Source organism: Alternaria atra (genome assembly GCF_907166805.1).
Source record: "Alternaria atra isolate CS162 genome assembly, contig: 23, whole genome shotgun sequence".
Taxonomy (NCBI): Eukaryota; Fungi; Ascomycota; class Dothideomycetes; order Pleosporales; family Pleosporaceae; genus Alternaria; species Alternaria atra.
In genome coordinates, this window is record NW_025091321.1 from 1,789,838 (window position 1) to 1,804,139 (window position 14,302).

Sequence of the window (14,302 nt, forward strand, 5' to 3'; positions counted from 1 at the left end):
CCTGATCAGTATGCCGAGTACCTGCGATGGGGACAGGACAGGATCTCAGACGATGAGCTCCCTAGGCTGCGGGAGTCTCCGGAACCTTCTGCCACTCGATCGGATTTCTAAAATATATGGGGAGAAATAGATCGTCAGCACGTATCGGGTCTCACCTCCTTTATCGAAGAGAATACCGGTGCTTCTGCAGCCCATACTTATACCTCGACCATTACACTCCAAGAGCGCTACGAACGCTACGAACGACAGTGCAGAGCAATACCAGATAACCTCAACGATTTTTCTGCGTCGCAGTTAATTGTCAGTCAAATACGAATGCCTACACACCACCTTCACGTCCGCCCCAACCTCGCATGAGTATCGACGATGTCATGGCTCAACAGAGATTGATCACAGATGGCAGACTATATATGTCTCCGCTCGGATGGATAACTGGTGGCATTGGTATTGGCCCTGAATAGCTCGATGCGCTTCCTGCAGGGAAGTGAAGCCCAGCAAGCCTTCGAGGAGGTGTATTTCCTAGACACAGTGCTGGACACGATAGATAGTTAGAGATACGAACAAGGTCGGGTATCACTGAACAGGCGGTGGAAGATGACTAGTGAGTGCTCTCAAAAGAGCCGTTTCGTTGGCTGGAGTCGGCTACATCGCATCTGTTTACTTGCTTCTAGAGCTGGATACTAAACTGCGAACTGTGCAACATCCACTTCTAGCGAAGCTCGCTGGATTTTACAACATGCATTTTATCAGAGCACATTCCTCACACTCTTTCACGATGCAAATTAGAACCTGTATCCGATTCACATTCACCACAGCGATGTATCTGCCTACAACGACGTATTCTGCTCACACAGACTCGCTTGCATGCCCTCGAGATGTTTCTCTAACTCTCGCTCTCGATTTGCAAGGCCGATTTTCAACTGCCTTCACTCCATCGTACACTATGTCGTCACCAAATAAGAGTATACGCCAACCGCTCTCACTCTTCTCTTCGACCTTATCTACTGAGAACTCAACCACGGTACAGGAGCAGACGCTTCCAGCCAAGCCATTTGCCTTTGTACTTCACGCCTTCTCCACTCTTGCTGCTCACAGACTACACCACATCTACTCGTTATATCTGGCAATCACACACCATGAACGCGGCAACCTTCATCCGCGATCATACCACCCAACAAAACGACCATCCACACCAAGACGAATGTCCAATTTGTCTGGACAACTACACTAGCGAGCAATGTCTGCGCATCACTAACATTCCAGATTGCAGCCACCATATCGGCGCCAAATGTCTTGATGACATGCTCCACAGCCACTCCCAAGAAGAAAAAAGATGTCCTCTGTGTCGCGCAGTCTGGATCCCCGCGCGACCACTTCCCTTCCCTTCACGTGCACAGAATCTAAGTGCATCACAACGAATGGCAGCCATGTTCGCAGGTCTCAATGGAATCGGCGCGGATATCGCCAACCGGCAGCTTGGTAACGATACACCAGAACAACAAGCCCGACGAGTCAACCGCGAGCTCCGAAATTTGGCTGATCCTCACGTACTGAGGGCCCCAAGGATGGAGCAACAGCGCAGTCCTATTGTGATTGATTCCGATTCCGATGACGCGGATTACGAGGCGCACCTCCAGGACTTCGAAGACTTTAGAAGAGACATTGCTGATATACGAAGTCGGGCGCCATATAGACATGTCTCGAGGAGTAGCAGGAGGCGTCGTGTTATAGGAAGGACTGGCAACAACAGGAATGAAAATGGCGATGCGGACGTGGGTGCCGTCTCGAGCAGTAACAGCGATAACGTTACCGCTACTCCTGGTCTCAGGAGAACGAACACTCACGCTCGAGGAAGCTCTAGTACCCCCGGTACAAGCGCGTTCAATCGCTTCCTGAACAATCGCCGCACTCTCAACCCTTTCCGACCTGCTTCTGAGAACAACGCTGCAGCAACCCCTAGACCTGCCGGTAACCCCCTAGAACAACAGCGCGAGGGTTCAGCGGAAGCTGCTCTTGTCAAATACCTCCTGGATCAGCACGAGCGTGCAGTAGAACCTGTTCCTACCCGACAACTCGCGAACCTGCGCAGGCATGCAAGGGAACGGCAAGCAAACGTTCAAGCATATATGCCGAGTATCGAGCCAAACCCGCCGCATCCCTCCGAACCAGGTGCCAGTCGAGCAACCACTCTGCATGCCCATCTCCCGAGTTCAAACACCTCAGAGACTCCTATAGACATCGACATGACATCAGACAAACTCACCGAACTTCCTGCTATTCAACCACTTCCTGCTCGCGAGGCAATTCGCAGCCGGCAGCTCGACCACCGCGAAGGCAACCTAAATCGACGGGAGCAAGCTATGGCTATGCGGCAGACGATACTAGCAAGACGTGAGGTAGAGCTTACATCGCGAGAGACGAGGGTTGATGAACTGATGCGTGTGGTGAGGAGGCATCGGGAGGAGGCGGAGAAGTTGGTCAGGAGACACAGGAAGGAGATTGAAGAGCTTCTGAATTGAAAAGATTAGCAACATAATGAGGGAGGCGGGAGAGAGGACCACAGGTGAATTATTAGTATATTAAGTCTAAGCTTGATACGATCCTGCGCAATGAACCAGACAATTTTGAATTTGAAGAGACTTGAATTGCTCGCGGTGTACATACATTCCCGGCTACATAGCTTCATGCCCAGGCACCAACGCGTATGCCAAACGTTTCGAATATTCCCGTTCCTTTCTCTACGCCATGATCCCTATTGTTACCGTAGACTCGAGAAACAAATGTCGGGATAAAGCTCTTGCTTTCAGAATACACCACCAATAAGGAAAGGAAGGCTAGAAGCCAACAAATTCCCAAACGCCGAGCGCAACTCTAGACTGGCGCGCTACACTAATATCAAAAACAGGAAGAGGGGACGACCTGATGTATAATCGCCTCGGTAACGCCAGTGAAATGTTACCCGCGCACGCATCCATATATACACGCCATCGATGGATAGATTACTGAAGGAAACAGATGAAGACGGTCGTCATCACCGACGAGGAAGATTCGTGTTCGCGTGCATGAGGAACGTAACCAGCCCCATGGATCTCTGCCGTTCCAGCCGTCCGCGGCCCGAGAAGGAAATGGTGAAATGATGTTTTGGTAATCCGGGATGTTGCATTTTCCCTGATGTGAGAAGGATGCAATAATGACGTAACGCCGAGCGCCGTCCATGCATTGTTGAGAGTGACGACGATGCGTCCTAGGAGAAGGAGGGGAATGAGAAGGTTGTGTAGATTACAAGGTCGTACGAGGTAGCGCATCGTGATCGTCGGAGCTGCTGACGGCCCACGCTTTGCGTCATTGCCTTGATGGAGAGTCATGACAATGGCGGTGTGCACGTGTAAAATGGACAGGCAGCTTGTTTACTCCCAGTTACCTGAAACAAGTGAGCGACTGTCTCAATACTTCGAGGGATACCGGCCGTTTTCTTGTTCATCAGGGCTCTGGTTCCTTTGGGGTTGGTACACGAACCGGTTCATCATCTGGCCTTGCTGCATCGGCATCATGTGGACGCCGTTGGGCTGCAGTTGAGCGATACCATATGGGTTTTGATGGCTAATGTCGCTGCCGAGGAAGTTGTTCATGGCTGCTCCATGTAGGCCTTGAGCCTGTGACACTGGGCAGTCCTTGTGAGCAAGAAGAAGAGTCTTCAGGTTGACAATCTCTTCGCGAAGCTGAGTGACAGTAGCAGACAACGCGTCGTTCTCCGTACTAAACAGCTCGACCTTAGCTTGGAGATTAGCCAACCATTGCTTCTTGCGCTGTCGGCACTTGAGAGCAGCGACCCTTGTACATGTTAGTGATGGGCAGTATGAATGAGAGGGACTAGACATACCTGTTACGCTCGAGGAAGTTCTTGCGCTTCTCCTCGTCGGTCATCTTGCGGCCCTTGCTGTCGTATTCCTCTTCCTTGATGTTGTTCTCGTCATCAGAGTCGCCGTCGTCCATGTCGTCGCCCATGGACTGGTTGGCATTGCTCTTCTTTCTCGAGTTCTTGGGGCCATCTTCAGCTTTGCGCTTGTTTCCGGCAGCTTGTTTGCCGTTAGCGGCGCCCTTCTTCGCACGTGACCGTGTACCAGTCTTGTTTTGCTCACTCTGGCCGCTCTCTGAGAAGTCACCGGTCTCTGCAGATTGAACGCTGTTGATGGAACCCTTGGTGTCACGACGACCGTGGTTGGCGCTGACGGGCTGGACGGGCATGTGCCCGGCGTTCATCGATTGCTGTTGGGGAGCCATCGAGTAGGGTGGCTGGTTGTTGCGTGCAGCGCCGTTTTGGCTGGCAAAAGACAGTAGGTCGTTAGCCGCACTGCTGACGTCATGGTTCGGATATGGATCGTTCTGGGCGCGCTGTTGTGGCTGCTGCGCCTGCTGGTAGTTGTTGTTGGGGCGATCCATTCCTGATGCCACGCCTTCGGGCTGCGACGTGGGTGCGTTCGACGTGGGCTTGTTGTTGTTAGCTTGGTGTTGAGCAGCTGCGCGCAGAGCAGATTGCTGGAAGTCTGCAGTGCCAGGTGTCACGCCAGCGCTCTGGAGGTTGAAGATGGCTTGGGTGTTCGGGCTAGGGGCTGGGAACATGGAACCACCGCCGCCAGGAGTGAGACCGGTGCGGAGAGAGGATTCGTTTGGTGTCGGGAAGCCTCGGAATGACTCGCTAAAGTAATCTGTCTGTCCAGTCGGCCCGCTCAGCATAGCAGGGCTCAAGGGTCCTGCGCGTAAGCCCTGCCAACCCGGTGTGATGCCCGGTAGGGGTGATGGTGACGTAATGTTCGCGACGGGAGGAAGAATAGGACGGCCTCCGGGCGTCTGTAAGGTTCCAGACTCGCCGCCAAAGGACTGCTCAAAGACGTTTGGCTCGAGCGAGAAGGGGTTGTGTACGGTGTTGAAGTAGTCTGGTGTATCACCAGTTGTCGCGGGTGCTGGCTTTGGTGGAGGTGCCAACGGCTGGGCATTTGAGGTTGCGGGTTTTGCAGCGTCTGCGTTGGTGGCCGCTTCCGTGGTCGCAGCTGGCGGTAGGTTAGCATCGTGGCTTGATGGACGACGAGATGCACAACGACAGTTGACAAGTCTCGGTGGACGGAGCTACTTACGCTGTACCTTGGGAGATGACTCGGACTTTAATGGCTCCGCTGCAGCGTCGAGATTAGTAACGCTTGCGCGAAGTGACGATGCAAAGGGGAGGATGACGACAATGCATGCGCGCGCGCAACGCAGGAAGGTCAAGGGGAGACATGGTGAAGTAGCAGCGGTAAGGGATATAGTCGACAGCAGTGAGGGGAGGATACATACCTTCAGTTTTTGTCACGGTAGGAAGGCTACTTTTGGTGTCCTTGGGGGAGGACATGTTGGAGGACGGGGGAGAGGTTCGAGCGGTTTGGGTTGCGGCTGCCATTCTTTGGGGTGGTGACGTAGGGGTGGTAACCTGGTTGATCGCTTGTGGTACTCGGGCCTTGACCTCTCTTCGCTCGTTCGCTCACACCCACGCGATTTGGCTTGTCTCGATATACGTGTAGTTGAATGGACGCACACTGGCGACTCGAACAGCAATTCACCGGTACTGGAGGGCGGATATGTCAGCGCATGCAATTCAAAGTGCAGGCACTCGATGCGACAGGCTGGGTGCAGACAAACAGCGGGCGCAAAGGGCTGTCGCAGGACGCTGGGAACGTGGCAAAGTCGGCAGCGAGCGATAACAACAGCGCGGCGGCAACGGCAAAGACACAACTACTACGTACCTCAGCAAAAGGAATCGAAGGGCGGCAGGTGCGGGGTAGGGCTGTCTCAATCCGATGAATATCGATATTGTTGACCGCCGGCTCTCTGGTCGCGATGCTGGTGTCTGCTTGTCGAAATCCAATAGTGACGTCAAGCCCCTGGGTAACGCTCGTAACCTCTCAACTTACAATCGCGCTGACTCTGCACGATTCTTAGGGGCAATCCGGGGCCGTGGCTGCGCGTGATGGATGTTCCTGCTTCTCAATGAGGCTCAAAACCGGTGTTGACGGGGATTGTGCTCGTGGTGACGATGACAGTGAGGCGTTCGCATATGAGGTCAGAGGGCAGGACGAGCGAGCAATTTCTGGGAGTGACGCAGCTTTGCCAAGCGCATAACGTGATTTCTTGGGTTCGTAATCAAAGCCTGCCGCTACATGGGACTAGTCTGGCGCTAGAGCCAATCATTGCAGCCGAGGCCCCACCGCCTCCCATGGACCGCCGATTCGAAGCCCCTTTTGGCTCGCTTGCCACGAGACGCTTTCCGGTACTGGTCCCGTGCAATCACACCAGCCTTCAATTCACTGTTGGCCTATTTCCGCCCACCGCATTTCTGCATCTCGTCCCATCCTTGCGATAACCCACAATCAAAAGACAACTGAGTTTCCGTTGACACGTGTATGCGACTCTCGCCCAACACCCCCCGTCCCCGTCCCCCTCCCCCCAGGTAAGCAAACAAGCTATTGACGCACTGGAGCCGACACAGCGGCCAACGGCTTCGACCTGTCAGATGCCGGCCCCGTTCCAGACCTCGATTCACCCATGTTTCGCCGATCGACATGTCCTCTACTTATATCGGCTCAAAGTATCAGCCATCGCGCGGACCTTGACGCCGGCGTCCCAATCACATCATGGGAAACTCTCGTCGTATTCCTTTTCCCGATGCTCATCGAGATCTTGATGTGTATGGGTGTTGATTAACCCACAAGCGTGAAAACGAAGAACCGGATGTTTGGGAATCTGTCATCGAACAATGTGCGATTGACAAGGCGATGCCAGTCTGCAATATGCAGAGACGTATCATGGACGTTAGGGAGGACGGCTTTTCCGCTTCCCGTATCTTATTGCTTCTTCTTGGTTTGATACATCTGGCTCATGCGAGCGAACAACCGTCCTCACGTAGCGCATCGAGCGTCGAGCGAGTGTGTACGGCAAAGCTTCACTGTGACGTAATTATTGACATTCGATCTCTCCTGCTGTACAACGATTACAGTAAACCCTTCTAGTCTCGCCACACTTGCATATTCCACGATAAACTTGTGCTTGTTCTGCATTGAACATGTGTGTCCTCATTTAGCTTCCACTTGAAACCTACACATTGAAGCTTTTGATCATTGCTACTATACCAATCGGACCAAACTCCTTACACACCACACATCCTTTTACTTTTACCTTGCAGTACCATACGAAACGTCGCAGCATCGCATTTCATCAAATAGTGCTTCGATTTACTGCGACAGCCTTTTACCATCGACCGATGTATGTATACCCGGAAACAGTAGCTAGTCTTGGAAGAAGATGAAGCAACTTTCGAGCTGCATGTTATGATTTTGATTTCTTATAACGTACACGATACTTGCAGCGTATTGCATGCACAAATAGAATCATGAATTCGGTAGGCCTTCACCAACCAACTGCACACTATCAGAACAAGGTGTTTAGGAAATACACCTGCATCGCGACCATCATACACTGTTACTCAGCAGCGTCGTGCCTAGATTGCAGCATCAACCCGTCCATCATGGCAATAGACTGTCGTAAACAACCGAAATGATCCAAAGAAACCGTTTCGCGACTACTCTATAGTTCCCTCTCTTGGACTTTAGCGATAGCGATGCCGATTCAATACTTCATATTCAACTCTCCACGGCATTTCCACACGACCAAGAAAACTACATCCTTGATACCCAATCCATTCAACTACCCCGATATGTGGTATACCCAAACGGTCCCAACAAGACCGGTACATGATAATGTTCCCCCTTGACCTCCTGTCTGACCAAAAACTTGACCTCTACCTCTGGAAAGAACGTCTTGACTCCCCTCTCCCCGAAATACGCCTCAGTATCAAATGTAAGGCTATACTTGTGGTCGCCCTCTTGCCGGAAAACTTCCTCTAGGCTGGCAGAGGAGAAAGGTGAAGAGGGCGTCCAGGAGGTTACGCGACCGTCGTTATTTGTTATACCGCTGAACTTTGTCGGACTGTCTGCGTTTGTTGCTGATGTGGGGTGGAGAGTGAGGGTGACAGGTATGTTGGGACCGGGGCGGCCGAGGGTTGTGTCGAGGACATGACAGGTAATTGGGGGTTTCTTTTCCGTGGACATGGCTGTAGGAGATGTAGAGGTGTGAGCAGACGCCAAGAGGTGGTTTGAGAGGGCTTCGACGCGTGAGGTTGCGCGGGCGGTGGACATGCGTTGGAGGTTGTGAAGCTATGAAGCTATACGGATATGCGAGAGCTTGTGGGCGTTGATTATTGGGAATGATGTTGGATCATGGAAGAAAGAGGAATTGATAAAGACAGAAGTGTCAATTGCGCAAAGAGAAGCTTGCTATACCTCTTTCCTGCTGTTGCACGCGGTAGCTACCTATAGCTAGCTACCCCTCTAAGCCCGCTTCGGAGCTCCCCGAAGCTGTTCAGGGCCCGCCGCTGTATACGCCGGACGCCGCGTACCTGACCAGAACCACGCGCCGCATGTGAAAGTACCTTGTTCTCGACTTCGTCAACATATGAGCCGGGATCGTTGGTGTCACGCTTTACGTGAGTTACAGCGGCGGCCTGCATTTTACACGAGTTACATGTCACCAGTGTACAGGTAGCGCAAGCACGACTGCATATTTTGCAAGACATTTGTGTACAACACGCGAGCTAGTGCAGCGGATAGAGCCGTATCACGATGCAGCTGCGACACGGCTGTCTGTGCTCTCGACACACTTCGTGCTATATCGAGAAGACGTTGAAACATGCGGTCAGTCCAAGCTCAATTGTCGTCGTCTCTGCACTCACGTCATTAAGTAGTAAAAGTTCAATGGTAATGGGGTGGTATCAATGTCTTCATTTCAGCCTATCTCCCATCCAGCCTATTCCAATCCTTCCCTTCCCTTCGATATCGCTTCGCTTGCTCGCTCAGCGCTCGAAATACATACATACAGGAATATAAAACCGTGCGGTGGTCATCGCACTACGTCCGTCAAAGCTAGACGTGAAGTTGAAGATCAATCAGATCGTGACAGAAAGATGCTTGGATATCAATGAATGAAAAAAGAAAGTTAAACTAATGCATCCGAGATGCCAGATCTCGGGAGTCGTAATGCCCAGATCTTCCATAGAAGAGAATTTCAAGGGAATTGTGATTGCCGCAGTGGCTAAATATCTTTGCAGATTTAACAAACAAGCTCATTTACAACTCGCTCTTGTTGATGTCGGAGAATGGACTCTGGTCCCTCCTGTTTGAGACGGTGCTGCCGCGTTTCGACGCTGACGCCTCTTCTACGATGGGTGTCATGGGCGTACGTAAGCCTCGCTCAGTATCGTATGAGGTGATCCGCTGCGACATCATCGGTCGTGGTGGTTCGAGCGATGAGCTGTCTGTGAAAGGACTTCGGTCCATGGTAGGTGTGCTATCCTGGAATTCAGTGTATTCTGAGTCGCGGTCACTGCCCGAGTTGCTGCGAAGAAGAGTCTGTCGTGCGCGCTTGTGATCATCGTCTGAGTCGTCGCCAGAGTCGGATGCTAAGCTTCCCCTGCGTGCTCGTGAATGCGCAGCGCCATCGTCTGATGAGGCTGTAGAATAGCCGGTGAGTGGTCGGGCAGAGGGTACGAGAACTTCGGGAGTGTTGACGAGTGTTCGGTCCGCGCTTGTTGTCGAATTCGAGGAGCTCTTGGGTGGTGTGATGTCGGAGCTCTTTTTCTTGGTGATGTTGAGCGCGCGAACAGGGCCGAGTTGTGCGGTGCTTCGGACAGAGTTTGCGGGACTGATACCAGGCATGTGGATGCGGATAGGCTTCACGGTGTGCTTCGGGTCGATCTGAGGTACAGGTGGTGTTTCCATGCTTGGTGTCTCTGCCGGACTGTTGGTCGCAGTCGACTTGACGCTGACGACAGCTGCCTTTCCGCGTACAATGGTTTGAGCTGGAAGTGGAGATACGATGGCGTTTTGTCGGTACATGGTGGATGCAACGCTGCCTCGTTGTGCGAGACTTGGAGCGATGCTTGTGCGGCCGGCGGTGCTAGAGGACATCATCGAGTCACGGAAGTCAGGAACGAAGAAGTGCTGGTCGGCGGTCGAGTACGGGGTGCTCATGCCAGACGAAGGCGACATAGCAGGAATCGGAGGAACGGGCGGAACGAGCAGGTCGGGCGATCCAGGTCCTGAGCGGTTCGTGACACCGGGGATGTAGGCGATTTGGATGATGTTGGAGGCGCGGGTAAGGACGGATGAGGCCATCGAGGCAACGGTGTGTGTAGATGCACGCGCGCTCCGCCGCGACTGGAAGTCGTTCTCTGCCTTCTCTTGCTGTGCCATATCCACATCTTGCCATTCACTCTGCTGTGACATGGGCCTCCGCTTTCCCTTCAGGCAGTACTTCCATACGACGAATGTGAGAATGGCAATGAAGGCGACTCCTCCAATCACTCCTCCGGCTATGGCACCGACATTTGGTTTGTTGGGTGCAGCATCGCCAGCAGTAGGATCGAACTCGCAGCCTACAGAGGCGCACTGGTCGCACGTTCGTGAGCTCTGTACGCAGACCTGGTTGGCTGGACATTTGATGCCTTCGCAGGACAGCGGTGCCTGTTCACACGCGACACATCGCTTTTCTATCCGGAAGACATTTTCAGCGTCTGGCATCATGTTAGTCTTCTGTCAGATGCTGTCATGTCGCTGCAGGGTTGCAGATCGTACCTCTGAGCGCACGGATAGACATGGCAACGGTGGTTGGGGTGGTTAGGGGATCAGCAGCCCCAGGTTAAGAAGCAATGAGGGCCAGCTGTCAGCTATGGGCGCACCCGATCGTGTGCGACGCTGTCTAGCGCTGTGTAGTAACTCGAGAATAGCACTGTGCGATGTTTTTTGGGGGTGTTTGAGGTGCCGGGTGACGGGGGACAAAGGAAGAGCGATGCGGTGGGCGGCGCTAATAAGGATGGGACGGGTACGAGTAGCGTGAAAGGCGATGGGGGACGGAGATAAGACGACCAGAACGGTAAGGTAACGAGTGACTGCGAACAAAGGCGACTGCGAGCGACGCAACAAAGAAGCAAAAGCGATGATGCGGCCCAAAGGTGGTGAGGAAACCTGAGGATGAGGGCGCAGTAGCGTGGTAAGATGAGCGTGTGCCGGGCGGCGTCTTTGGCTGCGTGTTGGGGGTGGGTCAGGGCCTGGCTCGCTGAGGAAGCCGCGCGTGTTTCGTCCCTTCCCGCTGGGGCCAGATGATGAGGTGTGCAGACGGGCGACAATGTCGATGTGCACGGCAAAATGTCCGAAACGCTCTTCTTCTTGTCGTTGCCTCAGGGAAGCTATGGTGTTGCAGCCGACTTTCAGCGTTGCTGAGGGGAAGACGTCGATATCTACCTGCTCTCTCTTTGTTGTAGCTGACTGGCCCCAAAGCCACGGCCGTTCTTGGCCAAGCGGCCCTCGTGGTGCGTAACCTTAATCTATTTTTTGCAGCCTTAGCCGTGCGAGCGAACGCCTGCCCCAGCATCAAAGGCCCCATATCACCACCTCGCACCACATCATTCGTTGACACTTGCGCTTCTCGATTCTTTCACCAGACGTCGCAGCCGGTTGCACAGATGCGCACTTCATCTGCTGCCGGCGCTGACCGGGACTTCGCTGACCAGAGGTGCGCGGCCGCTAGCAGAGCCTCTCCAGACCCTTATTGGCCGTTCGTTCTTGGGTAAATAGTCAATCTGCGCGTCTAGATTCCTATCTCCGCAGCGCCAATATATCGAGCATCCACCTTATCTCCCACACGTGCAATGCCCTTCACCAACTCGTACTACTGGATACCGATGACATCTGCTTACCCATTCACGGCGACACCTCAGACTCTGCGCAAGCCACGTTCAAGCCCCAGGATGCATGTTTCCTCGCCCAGGAACATGTCAGCCCAGTTAGTCCAATGCTCCACTCACCTGCAACACTTCCTCTGGTTGAGCAGCTGTCAAGTTCAACACAGCCGCAGGTACCGCAGGAATGCTGCCCGCCTGATGTGCTCGGCAGGCTTGTCGGACTGCTAACATGCATGCGAAACACGACGAACCACGGCCGCCCATAATTATCCTTTTCTGTGGGGTTATTCCGCATCCGCCCTTTCATTTCCCTTCGCCAACCAGTCAGACCAAGGGGTTCGAAACTTTTGTACAACGATCTTCTGCTATGGCAATGGATGTAATATGGGGTCTCCCTTGCACTACCCATCGGTGATTATCTCCCGTCCAACGCTTGCTGATCGCGAACGGTCGAGACCGCTAGGTTGTGATGCTGAGCATTCATGGCAGCTTTGCCGTTGCTGACATCCGAGATTTGCCAGACTGTTATATAGGCGTAAACTAATAACAGTCTTGCAAGGAATTCGTCAGCACACCAATTTTCTGTGGATTGGACGGTCATCTGACCGGTACATTCCCCGACTACTACCAGAACTTGCGTTGCACAGAGTTGTCAGTACCCGTGAATTCGCGAATCGGGCTCCGACAGTGGAGGAGGAGTTACTTCTGAGCTACTTCACACCTTGCAGGGAACTTGACTGATCAGCTCTTGGATCAGACCCGCCCCTTGGTAACGGCCGAGGCGGTCCGTCACTGGCTCGCCATGCGAAACGGCTATCGGTCCACAGTCAAAGGTTATCACACATCTCTCACTCTCTTTGTGGACCAAGTACACGCACGGTTATCTTTGTCAAGTATTTCAATGTTGCGCCATAGAGTAGCCAGTGCTATAACTATCTTTATATGGTGATATCATTCTGGTTCAACATCAAGGTTGTTATTCTATGTTCATGTCAAAATCACTCAAACTTGCTCTACTGCGTCCCCTCGGTTCTCTTTTGGCTCAGACGATGTAAGTGCAGAGTAGGCCAATTTGACAGAGCATTTTACCCGTAGTTAGACGCTATTTATCTAGAGCAAACGTACGTTCACACCTGTCTGGGGTTGTTGTATAACATACATCAGATACAAGTTAGCAAATTTGAAGGGAGAACTCACAGGTTCAAATATTCATCAACTATACTAAAGTATTCACTGCCTGAGTGCAATACCTATCAGATATCCTACTTTGGGTTTTGTGGCTGCGTATCACACGCTGAACCCAACAAACGGATATACAACAGCGGCTATACCCCATGGCAGTTCCGCAGCTCGCTCTTCAATTTCGTTAACGGCATTCAATAACTGCCCCCGCCAACTGTCGCCTATACAACACAGCCCTCTCCTTCCTTTCAACCATATGTTGGATCTGTTAAGGGTAAACAAGTTACCCAGTGAAAAATCTTCCAGATTCGTTAGTATGCCTTCTGACGCAGCGATACTACCAAGAAGATCCCCCCATGTAGTAACCTCATCAGAAAGCCGAATGTTCACCAAGTGAAGACTAGTAAGAGTCTTTTCCGACGGCTGAAGAAGTGCGAGAAGATCTTCCGCCGCCTGGATACGCATAGTCGAAAGTTTGCACGTCTCCAACATCTCAAACCGACAATGCCGTGCCATTTCGCCAAAAATATCGCCATCCAAACTGCTATAGCAGCTGAGTTCCAATCTTTTCACATTCCGCGCTTTGGCCAGGAACCGTACTACAAACGGTGCGCGTGGGGCCTGCAATTCGAACCCTGAATGCGAAGACCGCAAATCCCTCAAATGCAGCTGCAGCGTGTCCAGCTTCTCGAAAGCGTAATCGAAATAACGAAGCGAGGGGGCGAGATTCTCAAGCCTCCCGATACCAACAGCACCAAACGTTTTCGTGCTATCAAGTTTAATGCTGCGAACTTGTATCTTGGACGCCGCGATGGCAGACATGGTAGATACAAACGGTCGAGACATTTCATGCTGACTGTTCTTGCAGTACCTTGTTGCGAATTTGGCATACCTGTCGTCCATGCCTTCGTACGCAAATGTGATGGAATCTAGCCGCTCCAATCTTTCGAATAGCGCTTTTAGACACTTGCGATCGAACCTCGTTTCGCTGAAGAATGTAGCCATGTCATCCGCTACCTTGCAATCAGCTGCGTATTTTTCTTCCAGATCACGCGTGGCTGACACGACTCCATAGGGCGTGGATATACTCTGCGTATTTGAAATGTGTGTTTGTGTCTGCCAAAGATGCATAGAGTGGCGAGGTGTGGCGTCTATGACAAGATGTTGCAGGCCGTTGCCAAAGTGCGGGTGTGAAGTCATCTCCCGTAATCTGTAGAAGGCTGCTTGAGTCCATTGTAAGGTGTATTGGCAGAAGAAGCGGTCTTTGAATACATGGGAGGTTTGTTTGCTGAGAGA

At 52.5% G+C, this 14,302-nt stretch overlaps 3 protein-coding genes across 3 annotated transcripts; 1 reads left to right on the top strand and 2 right to left on the bottom strand.

Annotated features, from left to right (window-relative positions):
* Nucleotides 1-1,427: 1,427 nt before the first annotated feature.
* ALTATR162_LOCUS4187 (uncharacterized protein) lies at nt 1,428-2,519 on the top strand (the record flags this gene model as incomplete). The annotated part of the gene is made up of 1 exon (XM_043311797.1): nt 1,428-2,519. The coding sequence occupies one exon, from the start codon at nt 1,428-1,430 to the stop codon at nt 2,517-2,519; it is 1,092 nt and encodes a 363-aa protein (XP_043167732.1).
* A 924-nt stretch (nt 2,520-3,443) lies between these two features.
* Nucleotides 3,444-5,386, bottom strand: ALTATR162_LOCUS4188 (uncharacterized protein; the record flags this gene model as incomplete). The annotated part of the gene is made up of 3 exons (XM_043311798.1): nt 3,444-3,831; nt 3,881-5,048; nt 5,332-5,386. 3 exons carry the CDS (start codon nt 5,384-5,386, stop codon nt 3,444-3,446), a joined length of 1,611 nt encoding a protein of 536 aa, XP_043167733.1.
* Nucleotides 5,387-9,212: 3,826 nt separating this feature from the next.
* On the bottom strand, nt 9,213-10,740 carry ALTATR162_LOCUS4189 (uncharacterized protein; the record flags this gene model as incomplete). Its single annotated transcript, XM_043311799.1, has 2 exons — nt 9,213-10,657; nt 10,719-10,740. 2 exons carry the CDS (start codon nt 10,738-10,740, stop codon nt 9,213-9,215), a joined length of 1,467 nt encoding a protein of 488 aa, XP_043167734.1.
* Nucleotides 10,741-14,302: the final 3,562 nt, after the last annotated feature.